This window comes from Narcine bancroftii, chromosome 1 (genome assembly GCF_036971445.1).
Source record: "Narcine bancroftii isolate sNarBan1 chromosome 1, sNarBan1.hap1, whole genome shotgun sequence".
Classification (NCBI taxonomy): Eukaryota; Metazoa; Chordata; class Chondrichthyes; order Torpediniformes; family Narcinidae; genus Narcine; species Narcine bancroftii.
In genome coordinates, this window is record NC_091469.1 from 299,388,662 (window position 1) to 299,402,396 (window position 13,735).

Sequence of the window (13,735 nt, forward strand, 5' to 3'; positions counted from 1 at the left end):
CCTTGTTGCAATTTACACAGTATTCCTCTGTAAAGCAGACTATTGCAAGGAAACATGGTTTTTTTAAATTGCAAAAGATATTCCTTTGGAAAGCCAGATGGCAACAATTTCCTTCCAGAATTCTGTAAATATGGTTTTGAAATTGTCTGCGAGCCGATGAACTGCGAAATGATATCATTGTTAGTAATTATTCCCTACAGATTGGACGTGGATTCTTGTATGCCTATGCTGGTATAGCTATTAACTACAACAGAATTTTTTCTGATACTTGTTCAATAAGGATGCTAATTTACTGTAACAATTCTCCAAATTTATGTCAAAATTTAATGAGTGATGCTAAAGATCAAGTGGAAAGTCCTGTGTAGAGGTATTTGGAAAGTTGTATCAATTTATACACCTATTTTCAGGAGGCCTTGTTACTCTGGAATTTTCACCTGGTTTCATTGTACATTTTAAAATATAGAACAAGTTATACACAGTTGAAAATTACTGTCAATAATCAGGGAAATAATGTTGAAGAAAGAAAACATTACACACCATGGGCTGGAATTTCCACATGGTAAAATTGGACAAACCATTGTAAAAGGTTTTAAAATCTCAATCCAAATCAAGTTTCTGTGCTAGTATCAAAGTAGTTGGTCAAGGCCTTGGATCAAATTAATTCCCATACAAGTTTCTGTATGTGTGATTTTAAGGAGGCTCTTAAAATTAAGATGATTTCAGATACTAGCGTGCAAGTCACTTTTGTTTCCAAATTCAGTGGCATTACTTTTAAAGCATAAATTAACTTGGAAACGGTATGAGGGAGGGAAAGCTAACACCTATCTTTTGAGTTCATTACCTATCAAATGCATTTGATTTGGTGTTATATTACCTCAACTAGGCCTCTGCGGAGATGGGAACAATGAAAACTCGATCAATGATGCGGCTGGGGTTATAATTTAGATTATTCATGTCTTTGTAATGGGTAGGCTGGTGCAAGGTTTTTCAGATGAATTGGTCAGACAGGCAATAGAGAAGTGTACAATTGGTGCTTGCAGGATCTCCCTCATTCAAAAGCTACAATTTTAAGATTTTCAGTCTCAGGGTCAAAGTTTTTAAAGATTAATTAATGTTAATTGCACACATCCAACAACTTCACCTTAATAGATCACTTATTTAAGGTTGAGATGAGACAAATTTTCCAATTCAATTGAATCTTCAGTCTTTTCCACTTTCGAAAGCTGTGAAAACTCAATGTATTCAAGTCAAAGGTTAACTAAAGCCCCTTTCACACTTGCATCGCACTAAATTGGATATTCAATGTCCTGGGATAGGAATGGGGTTTTTTGGCTTTTCACATTTGACTTAACTGAATGCTTTCACACTTGCAAGAATCCATCCCTGGGGTTAGGACTGTTCTACCTTCTACCTGTGACGTCACGACGCATTGAATGATAGTGGACCTGATCAACGTATTATGATCTTATATTTGAACAAAATTAATCGTGCTTAATATAACATAATTAAGCTTTATGTACAGAACAGTATGAGCCCTTCAGCACCTGTTGTTGTTGTGCCAATTTATATGAAGGGACTGTGCAAAAGTACTAGCAATAAATAGCAATAGTGGACAATTTTTAAACAGTGTGGGAAAATTGGTAGTGCTTTAGAGCACAATTTATACAGTGTGGGAATGTTTGTAATAGCGCACAATTTATATAGCATGGGAAAGTTGGTTGCACTATTCATATAATTTATAAATACTATGGGAAAAAATGATGGCAGACCTGCCCTCCCAGAATTCCATGCAGCAGAGAAAGGGCTGTATGCCTGGCTGCACCCATGGAGCATTTATAGAGGGATTTCTCTGATGCATGGCATTCTGGAAAGTCAGGTCAACCATTGCTTTTCCCCCCCGCACGGTCTTTATAAATTGTGCGCTACCAATTTTCCCACGCTATTTAAAAATGGTCCGCTAATGCTATTTATTGCTATATATTTCCTCTCTCTCTTTCTCCTGCTGCGACTTTCCCACAGCAACATTTATACCTTCATTTCAATCTTTTCTTCCTTCACGTTCCTGCACTCACGCAAAAACTTGAGTACTTTCAATCCCACAATGCAATTATCCGTTTCACACTTGCCCGATTGCAACACCAGCATCTGTATATGCTGGGGTTTGTACTAAGGGTTGAGGCCATCAATTCCCGGCGTGAGATGATGTCACCTGATGCCGGCGCTGAGCTAGTTTTGCTTTCACACCAGGCACTTTAAAGGCTGATTGGCGGTTAATTCCCAGGATCACTTGCAAATGTGTAAGGGGGTATAGACATGCTTGCTACACAAAAGCCTTGATTCTTGCATTCTTCAAAAACATTCCTTGCCCATCACAACTGAATCACTTAAGTGTAAGGTTTGTAGAACTCAATATACTGTACTTTTAACCATTAACACATTTGAACACTTTCACCACCACTTCATGATTGAACAAGCATTTACAAAATAGCTAGTACAGAATGATGCTGATTCATTTTAAATGCAACCACTTGTTCTTTTGAAAGTAGTTTGAAAGAGGCAGTGAGGGAGAGGAAAAGAAACAAAGAATATTTCTCTAAATAAAATTTCTCCTATTACTTAAAGTAAGAGTTCTTCTCTAGGTCACAAATGCCTCTGTCACTGCTACTTTACTCAATCATTCCCCATACTTCGAAATAGAACAAAATAAAAAAATTTTTTTAAACATACAGGACGATAAAAGGCCCTTTCGGCCCACAAGCCCATACTACCAAATTACATCCAACTGACCCACACCCTTGGTATGATTTTGAATGGTTGGAGGAAACACCCGGAGGAAACCCACAGAACCATGGGGAGAACAAACAAGTTCTTTACAGACAATGCTGGATTTGAACCCCGGTGGCGGTCAGTGTAACAGCGTAGCGCTAATCGCTAAGTTAACTGTGCCCCCATTGTCAGATATAAAGTTACAATTTACAGATGCAATGAAAGGCTTGCTTGCTGTAGTTTCCCAGGTACTCTACATAAAACACACTGGTCACCTGTGTCATGTCAGGCCATATGCTGTTGAAAAAATATTTTCCTTTCACGTCTGGATTAGTCTGCTTGCCCACCTGCTATTCTCCATGGATTGCACCTTGTCTGAAACTCTTAACAAGTCCTGCTTATCCATTTATACTTATTATCTACTCCCAATCAAGACTTGCTTCACCTCTGTGAAGCGTAGTTGTCTATCCTTCCTGCAAAAAAAACCACATGCTTTCCAACTAATCCATCATTATTTCTAGGCTCCTATTGATCTAAGCTGTAGAACTCTGCGGCTCTTTTCTTTGTACATCTGAAAAATCTGCTTTATTCACTGAGCCTTTGGGCTCTTCCCTTGGAGAACAGTTCTAGTCTTCCATAAGTAAAATAACACTGCTGGAGAAACTCAGCTGGTCAAACAGTGTACTTTATTTAGCAAAGATAAAGATACATAACCAATGTTTCAGGCCAGTGTCCTTCATCAAGGTCACACAAAAAATTCAATACATACTTTGATGAAGGTTTCAAGCCCGACATGTTGGTTATGTATCTTTATCTTTGCTATATAAAATACAGTTTGATCCGTTGAGTTTCTCCAACATTGTGTTTTTACTTCAACCACATTGTCTGCAGACTTTCGTGTTTTATTTCTTATCTTCCTAATGCACTATATTGAATAAATTTGGGTCTTTTTAACTTCAAATAACATTTTTGCACAGATATTCTTGAATCAAATTCATTTCTGTATGTGAGAGAGTATATAGAAATGTTTTTTGGGAGATAAATTGGGAAAGGTTTGTTAGAGTAGGTTACATAAAAACACATTAAAACAGATCTTATTTGAAATACTGGAGCTCAGACACATTGGATTCTCAGAGCTTTTGCAAGAGCTTTGAAGAGTGCTCAAGCGACTTCACTAATGGATTGTTGTTTACAAAAGGCAACAGATGAAAGAGCATGTCGGAGCCACTTCTGTCTGGAGGAGAGCTTGCTGTTCTAAGAGGGTCATGTGGTTTTGCAAGCAGAGAGAGTCAAACAGGCTTTCTCTTTAACACACACACACACACACACACGCACACGCACACACACACACACACACACACACACACAGATCAGTTCTGCAGTGTTACAGCCAGCAGAGAGCAGCTGGGACTGGAAAAGGACAAGCTGGCAAGCTTATGGAAAGCCCATTTGCAAGACGGCCTGGTCAAATCCCTTGTGGTTCATACAAGAGGAGAGGATTAGCTGTCTAATGTTTCACTTGGAATAAGTGAAACAAAAAGGAACTCTGTGGTGACCTGAAAGAAAGAGGCCATCATCAGGAGAACTCTGAAGGGACAAGTTTCGCCAGCAAGACATTGGAGTGGCTGATGGAAGTACATCAGTTGTGGATGTCCTGGAATAACAAATATCTCTCTGAAAACCATAAGAACCTTCCTGAGAAGTAACCATTTATCTTTCAAGCACCAGAGCCTGGTGAAAGTTCATAAATGTTAAATTCTGCGCACAGTATAAGAATTGCCTGCAACCAGTGAACATGGAGGAATGGAAAGTGAGATTGGACTGTGAACCAAAGAACTTTTCTGAACTTACACACACATTACAAACACATGCACTTAGAATTAGAAGGCGGTTAAATTAGGTTTAGTAAGTTAATAGTGATAAGTTAAAGTTTGATTCTATTTTCATGTTTAAAGATAGTTAAAAGCAATTTTTGTTTAAGTAACCATTTGTCTTGGTGAATATCTATTGCTGCTGGGTTTTGGGGTCCTCTGGGCTCGTAACAAGTATTATTTCTTGATTTCCCAGTTTATTAAAAACATTGATTTTCAAAATCTTTCTGTGAACATTAAAACATATCAACTGTTATTAGATTTAGGGTAAGGAATCACACTTGACAGATAAGTGCATTTTGCTGAAACATATTATGAAATTTGGAAGGACATTTGTTACCTACCCATAAAAGGTCTGCCTCAGGAAGCCAATCCTCTTTCCCAACTTAGCCACTTGTCCTTTCTCCACAGGAGCATGTTTCAGTTGCACAACTCCTACTCTACAGAGATTGCACAACCATTCATAAGCCACTTTATCATTGGTCAACACCTCTTCAAAGCTGGCGGTGGGGATCTGGAGCTCTGAACCCCAAAGCTGTTGATCTGTTTTAAAGCAAATTAGAATGATTTTTTAAAGACAGTGAACATTAAATTCTTGTTAAAAAGGTTCCAATCACATACTTCAAGAGGATATCCAAAGCATTTGAGTATCAATGAAATATTTTTATGCATTTGTAATTTAGTTACTATTACTGTTGCAACCGAGTGCAAGAACAAAGGACTAATGTAGACAGATACTCCATTATTGGCATGGAAACGGCAGATTGAAAGGTTTGTTTCCATGCTGTATTGCCAACATTAATTATGTGCCAAAATGCTGAATGGAAATTAAAATCAACTTTCTGAATCAGGGATCAACTTGAAAGAAAATTATTAAACTCCTTCAAACTAATCCAAGTTTTAACATTGCACTGAGATTTTGCATATTCACATTCATTTTAACACTGTTAATTTTTTTTTTGCAAGGTCAGAAAGATTTAGACTCAATACATCACGTTAAAGCTTTCAATACACTGGAGCAGGTGCAGAGGAGAATTATAAAGATGCTGCCAGGATTGATGAATTGTAGATAGGATGAGCTTGGGTTGTTCGCTTCAGACCACAAGACTCAATTGAGGTATGTAAAATTTTAAAGGATCTTAGAGTAAATAGCAAGGAAATTTCATGTATTCTTAAAATATTCCAAATAAGTGACTTTTTTTTTACCCAGTGGAATTCACTATCTAAAAGGATGGTATTGGTAGAAACTATTATTATATTTAAAACATATTTGGATGTGTACTTGAAGAACCTTGACCCACAGGGCAATAGTTATGCAAAAGAAAAAAAAGGAAGAGTGGATATTTTGGCTTCTTGTGCCTACACTCTCATTCAGTTAGTCCAGGGGCGGGCAATCTTTCACCATAAGTGGGCTGGATGGGGTGTCAGTGGTTGAATGGTGGGCCATACTGATGTTACCAAAAATAAATAAATCAAAAGTAAATGGGATAAATAAATGGAATGAAACAATGATGCATTTCATGTCAGGGAAGGTATCTTCACATTTGGGAATGTACCAAAAATCATGAGATAGTCATTAAAATGACTAGTAGGCCAGTCCTACTCCGTAGGCATGCGAGGACCCATAAGTCCGACCCTCTAGTCGAGAGGGTCCAGCTGCTTCATGTGAACCCACAGTACGCTCATGTGGCATTCCCAGACGGGCGTGAGTACCCGTTATTTATCCGGGACTTGGCACCTGCGGGAACATCTGGACCACATTCCCCCAAACCAGATGACAGGTACGCTCTCCCCCCCCCCCAGCTCTCCAGGGCCCAACTTCCCAACCCTCGCCACCCCTGCCAATCAACACACACACAACCCCCACCCCCTTAGCCCAGCCAAGTACCCCTGCCAGGCCAACTGGGATTTATCAGCTGAAACCAACAGAGATTACTACGGACCCCTGGACAGGGACTCATAACACCAAAGAAGACCGCTGGACAGATGAACTTATGAGGGGAAGCTGACCACTCCACATACCCCGGGACTTACTTTTAAAAGAGGGGGTGAATGTGATGAACCACTTTTGTACATATCTGTCATATGTAAATTACATGACTTTCCCTGGTTGACCCTGCTCTCACTGCTCGACTCGTGACTCCTCCCATTTCTTCCCTATAATGCCACAAGCCTGCCCCCAGTTCAAGTCCGGCTCAGCATGAGCGACCAACATAGGGATGCTGTCCATCTCTTGCAAATAAAAACCTTCAGTTTCAGCAACTTCAGTCTTTGTGTAATTGATCGTGCATCAAACTTTATGAGATTCGGTCAAGACCTGACAGTATTCACTTCCCCAGTGAATCAAAGAGCCAAAAAGAACATTTGATCTGTAACCTAATATAAACTTTCAGAATTCATCTGTCGTTTTGGTTCAGCTCTTGGCTTCTGCATAAAAGTAACAACTGCCGTTTGCTTTTTCCATACAACTGGCCATAAATGTGCTCTGAAACAAGTTTGTCTAGCTCCAGAGCAATGTCAGGCAGCAAAACCTTCCTTGATGTAGTGAACACCTTGCAACTTTTCACCACCAAAACAGTTTAGCAATTTTCTTTTCAAATATTTATCAGAAAATTACATACAATGGTCAGGAACTTTTAAATGTTCGTTTATTCCCATTCCTGTAAGTTAAGCACAGCTTATGCTAGTTAAGCACCAACAGAGCTTCTGTCAAGTTTTTGGTGATGTTTTAGAAGACTACCATAGTTCCATGAAAATATGATTGACTGGTTCTATCAGCCCGTAAACTGTGAGATTCATCCAACTAATAAATCATGCTTCAAAAATAACTTAAGTGACTGATCTTTTCTAAGATGCAGAATGGAATGATCTTCCGAATGAGATAGTTGGGCAGGGTCCCTTCTGTCATTTAAGAGAAGGTTGGACGTGCACATGGAAATGAGGGGGTTGGAGGGTTATTGGCGGAGAGCGGGAGGTTTGAGCTAGTGGAGTTGTTCTAATGAACCGGTGCGGACTCGAAAGGCCAACATGGCCTGTTTCCACTCGGTAAATGGTTATATGATTATAAAATCATCAAGAGTGCTGCATAAGTGTGTTTTATGCAGCACAACTTGCTTGGAATAATTGTAAATAATTCCTTTTGATGAATTCTTATCACTTTTTTAAAGAATATTTTACTTTTATGTATTAAATGCAAGTATTTTCCCTCTTATTTTTATTACTTGATGTTGACACAAGATTATATTAACACATTTACCAATTTGAGTTTTATATGGGTACATTCCTGACTTGACTTTGAGGTGGTTGGAAGTGTATCTTATACCTGGGTGCAGTTGTTTGAAGCATTTTGCTAATTGGTGTACAATTCACAATGGAAAACATCAAGTAATGTTTATTCAATGAATTTGTATAGCCTACATCAAACATTGAAGGGAAAGGAAATTGTACAAGTAAAATCTCTGAAAATATTCTCAATACTTTTTATTCATTCTCTAGGAAGTAGGAATTGTAAAAACAAGTGAAAGAATATTTACCCATCCCTAGTTTCACCCGAGTTTGAGGGTTTATTTATAAAACATTCAATTAGCACTCAACCAAATCTCTAAATAATCAGGGAATATGTTGTTGCTAAGTGAATGCTGTTTGATAGAAGCTTCCATTATATTTCTGATGATTGAGAACAGCTAGAAGGAGTGGTAATTAGTTAGTCTGATTGTTTAGGTTTTTCTCAACATTTTGATCTCAGCAAAATTAGAATCATAGAGTTTTACAACAAAGAAGCAGGTCTCTTGGCTTAAATTGTCCATGCTGAACAAGTTGTCCCCCTAAGCTAGTCCCAGCCTATCCAGCATCTCCTTAGAATGGGTCAGTCCTGGTAACAATCACCCGAATGTTTTCTGCACCCTTAATGATACATTCCCTATAGCTGGGTGACCAGAGCTGCACACAATACTCAAAGTGTGATCTCAGTGATGTTTTTTATAGCTGTCACCTGGCATCACTACTCCACTACTTTGTGCTCTACTCAACGAATAATATCATTGCAAGTGCTTTCTTCCCTGCCTTTTCTTAACTTTGTCAGTACTTTCATGGTATTCTGCACCTGTACCCTTAAGTCTGTCAGTTCCACATCACTCTCCAGGGCCCTACCCTTCATTCTGAAATTCTTACCCTCCTTTGTCTTATGTCAGTGAGGTAGTCATGGTGGGGAGCTGGCTGATGGAGGACTTCAGTTTTCTTCAGGCTGACTTCCAGGCCAAACATTTTGGCAGTTTCCGCAAAACAGATCAGATAATCCTCTTCATTCTGAAATTCTTACCCTGGTTAAGCCGGCTAAAGTGCAATATTTCACACTTGACCAAATTAAATTCCATTTGCCATTTATAGGCCCAATTTCCCAGTTCATCTTTATCCTATCATAATTCATTGTACCCAATACAACCAATTCTGATATCATCCTCAAGCTTCTTTGGCTTGGCTTTGCGGACGAAGATTTATGGAGGGGTATGTCCACGTCTGCTGCAGGCTCGTTGGTGACTGACAAGTCCGATGCGGGACAGGCAGGCATGGTTGCAGCGGTTGCAAGGGAAAATTGGTTGGTTGGGATTGGGTGTTGGGTTTTTCCTCCTTTGTCTTATGTCAGTGAGGTAGTCATGGTGGGGAACTGGCTGATGGAGGACTTCAGTTTTCTTCAGGCTGACTTCCAGGCCAAACATTTTGGCAGTTTCCGCAAAACAGATCAGATAATCCTCTTCATTGTACCCAATACAACCAATTCTGATATCATCCTCAAGCTTCTTTGGCTTGGCTTTGCGGACGAAGATTTATGGAGGGGTATGTCCACGTCTGCTGCAGGCTCGTTGGTGACTGACAAGTCCGATGCGGGACAGGCAGGCATGGTTGCAGCGGTTGCAAGGAAAATTGGTTGGTTGGGATTGGGTGTTGGGTTTTTCCTCCTTTGCCTTATGTCAGTGAGGTAGTCATGGTGGGGAGCTGGCTGATGGAGGACTTCAGTTTTCTTCAGGCTGACTTCCAGGCCAAACATTTTGGCAGTTTCCGCAAAACAGATCAGATAATCCTCTTCATTGTACCCAATACAACCAATTCTGATATCATCCTCAAGCTTCTTTGGCTTGGCTTTGCGGACGAAGATTTATGGAGGGGTATGTCCACGTCTGCTGCAGGCTCGTTGGTGACTGACAAGTCCGATGTGGGACAGGCAGGCACGGTTGCAGCGGCTGCAAGGGAAAATTGGTTGGTTGGGATTAGGTGTTGGGTTTTTCCTCCTTTGTCTTATGTCAGTGAGGTGGGCTCTGCGGTCTTCTTCAAAGGAGGTTGCTGCCCGCCAAACTGTGAGGCACCAAGATGCACGGTTAGAGGCGAGATCAGCCCACTGGCGGTGGTCAATGTGGCAGGCACCAAGAGATTTCTTTGAGCAGTCCTTGTACCTCTTCTTTGGTGCACCTGTGTCTCAGTGGCCAGTGGAGAGCTCACCATATAACACGATCTTGGGAAGGCGATGGTCCTCCATTCTGGAGACATGACCCACCCAGCGCAGTTGGGTCTTCAGCAGCGTGGATTCGATGCTTGCGGACTCTGCCAGCTCGAGTACTTCGATGTTGGTGATGAAGTCATTCCAATGAATGTTGAGGATGGAGTGGAGACAGCACTGATGGAAGCGTTCTAGGAGCCATAGGTGATGCCGGTAGAGGACCCATGACTCGAACAGGAGCATGGGTATGACAACGGCTCTGTACACGCTGATCTTTGTGTGTTCCTTCAGGTGACTGTTTTTCCAGACTCTTTTGTGTAGTCTTTCAAAGGCGCTATTTGACTTGGCGAGTCTGTTGTCTATCTCTTTGTCAATCCTTGCATCAGATGAAATGGTGCAGCCGAGGTACGTAAACTGGTTGACCATTTTGAGTTCTGTGCACCCGATGGAGATGTGGGGGGACTGGTAGTCATGGTGGGGAGCTGGCTGATGGAGGACTTCAGTTTTCTTCAGGCTGACTTCCAGGCCAAACATTTTGGCAGTTTCCGCAAAACAGGACGTCATGCGCTGGAGAGCTGGCTCTGAATGGGCAACTAAAGCGGCATCATCTGCAAAGAGTAGTTCACGGACAAGTTGCTCTTTTGCCTTGGTGTGAGCTTGCAGGCGCCTCAGATTGAAGAGACTGCCATCCGTGCCGTACCGGATGTAAACAGCGTCTTCATTGTTGAGGTCTTTCATGGCTTGTTTCAGCATTATGCTGAAGAAGATAGTAAAGAGGGTTGGTGCGAGAACGCAGCCTTGCTTCACGCCGTTGTCAATGGAGAAGGGTTCGGAGAGCTCATTGCTGTATCTGACCCGACCTTGTTGGTTTTAGTGCAGTTAGATAACCATGTTGAGGAACTTGGGGGGGCATCCGAGGCGCTCTAGTACTTGCCAAAGCCCTTTCCTGCTCACGGTGTCAAAGGCTTTGGTGAGGTCAACAAAGGTGATGTAGAGTCCTTTGTTTTGTTCTCTGCACTTTTCTTGGAGCTGTCTGAGGGCAAAGACCATGTCAGTAGTTCCTCTGTTTGCGCTAAAGCCACACTGTGATTCTGGGAGGACATTTTTGGCGACATTAGGTATTAGTCTATTAAGGAGAATCCTAGCGAAGATTTTGCCTGCAATGGAGAGCAGAGTGATTCCCCTGTAGTTTGAGCAGTCTGATTTCTCACTTTTTTTTGTACAGGGTGATGATGATGGCATCACGAAGGTCCTGAGGCAGCTTTCCTTGGTCCCAGCAGAGCATGAAAAACTCATGCAATTTTGTATGCAGAGCTTTTCCGCCAGCCTTCCAGACCTCTGGGGGGGGATTCCATCCATACCTGCTGCTTTGCCACTTTTCAGTTGTTCAATTGCCTTATATGTCTCTTCCCGGGTAAGGATCTCATCCAGCTCTAGACTCAAGGGTTGTTGAGGGAGCTGGAGCAGGGCGGATTCTTGGACTGAGCGGTTGGCACTGAAAAGGGATTGGAAGTGTTCTGACCATCGATTGACGATGGAGATCTTGTCGCTGAGGAGGACTTTGGACTTGGGGTGAGGGGCCGTACACTGCCTTTATTGTCTCATAAAAACCCCTGAAGTCGCCAATGTCGGCGCTAAGCTGGGTTCGTTTGGCGAGGCTAGTCCACCACTCATTTTGGATCTCCCGGAGTTTGCGCTGAAGATGGCTGCATGCAAGATGGAAGGCTCGTTTTTTCTCTGGCTTGGAAGGCTTTGCAAGGTGAGCCTGGTGGGCAGATCGCTTCTTTGCCAGCAGCTCCTGGATTTCCTGGTTGTTTTCGTCAAACCAGTCCTTGTTTTTCCTGGAGGAGAAGCCCAGTACCTCTTCAATGGATTGCAGTATGGCCATTTTCAGCTGATCCCAGAGGATTTCAGGAGATGTGTCCGTGAGGCAGTTTGCATCCTCGAGCTTTGCTTGGAGGTTTGCCTGGAAGTTTCCTCTCACTATGTCTGACTGCAAGTTTCCAACATTGAACCTCTTTCTGGGGGCTCCACTGTTCTTGAACTTTGGCTTGAAGTGAAGGTTGAGCTTGCAGTGAACAAGCCGGTAGTCAGTGTGGCATTCACGCTGGGCATGACCCTAGTGTGGAGCACATCACGTTTGTCTCTTCCTCGCACCAGAACTTAGTCCATGAGGTGCCAGTGTTTGGATCGGGGATGCATCCAGGTAGTCTTCAGGCTGTCTCTCTGCTGGAAAAGGGTGTTAGTAATGACAAGCCGCTGTTCTGCGCAGGGTTCCAACAGGAGGCGCCCGTTGTCATTGCACTTGCCGACACCATGCTTGCCAAGGATTCCTGGCCAGGTTTCTGAGTCTTTGCCGACGCGAGCGTTGAAGTCGCCAAGGATGACAACCTTGTCAGCTGTAGGGGTGCGTTGGATGAGGTTGCGCAGATCAATGTAGAACTTGTCCTTTTCTGCTGGTTCTGCCTGAAGGGTTGGAGCATAGACACTGAAGAGAGTGATACGTCGCTTGTTTTGAAGGGGGAGTTGCATGGACATGATCCGGTCAGAGTGGCCTGTCGGGAGGCTTATTAACTTATTAACCATGTAATTCCAATGTATTAAGTAAATATAGTAATTACATGAACTTTTAAATATGCACCTTGTAAGCAAGAGATGACTCCACTTGTATTTTTTTCCAGACTCTTTTTGTTCCAATATTAACAGTACTATTTCAGAATATATTGAAACATCTTGAAATTGTTAAAATGAAAGATGGCGTATAAATGCATTGGAGTAGAGCCTATATAATCTTGGAACAATCAGCAAACCATTCACAATTTTAACTTGAAATTGCAGTTTTTCCAAATTGAAGATTCAAATTCTGAGAAAACTCAACTCCACAATCACAAACACAGTTTTTTTCCATAGACCTGTATGGATATAAAAATATAATATATTTATTTCTGTGTAGCCTGGTGTGGTTTCATTAAAATGGCTGAAATATATTTAACCATAATTCAATTTGATCCCAAGGTTTGTTTAACTTGTTCTGATTTTAAGTATCTGACAAATAATTGAGTGGGAATAATACACTTATACTGATACAATCTGTGGCCTGTTGTATCAATGTCAAGCAAATAATTCAAGGCTGCTGTTGTAGAAGATACTTCCTTCAACCAAAAAAAAGTATCTATTATTTATTTGCTGAAAGAAAATGGCACAGAAAAGCAACATATTCAGCAAAACAATGTGAAAATTTTAAAGTGCCAATCGTGAATTATGCAGTCATGAATTATGCTCTTTCACCAGAGAAACTGCAGATGCTGGACTTCTCAGGAAACACGGAGATGCTGGAGAGACTCAGCAGGTCAGGCAGCATCCATGGAGCAAAATGGACAATCCCCATTTCAGGGAAAGAAAAGGTCTTACCTAAAACATTGGCTGTCCAATTATCTCCATGGATGCTACCTGACTTTCTGAGTCCCTCCAGCTCCTCTTTGTTGCCACTTTCACAAACTCGGAAGTTAATTTAGCATGCTTTGAATTAGTAATCTGGGCATTTGAATATGGCGTTGTGGATAATTTAACATTTAACTCACCATATGCTGCTTTTTTAGTCTTCCAT

At 41.5% G+C, this 13,735-nt stretch overlaps 1 protein-coding gene across 2 annotated transcripts in view; it reads right to left on the reverse strand.

Moving 5' to 3' along the window:
* The window catches only part of bbox1 (butyrobetaine (gamma), 2-oxoglutarate dioxygenase (gamma-butyrobetaine hydroxylase) 1), a 140,770-nt gene that overhangs the window by 53,889 nt on the left and 73,146 nt on the right, over positions 1–13,735 (reverse strand). For both annotated transcript variants that reach the window (XM_069905301.1, XM_069905291.1), the window contains exon 4: positions 4,982–5,180. In XM_069905301.1, the coding sequence (XP_069761402.1) occupies positions 4,982–5,180 (199 nt within the window). The remainder of the gene's footprint in view (positions 1–4,981; positions 5,181–13,735) is intronic.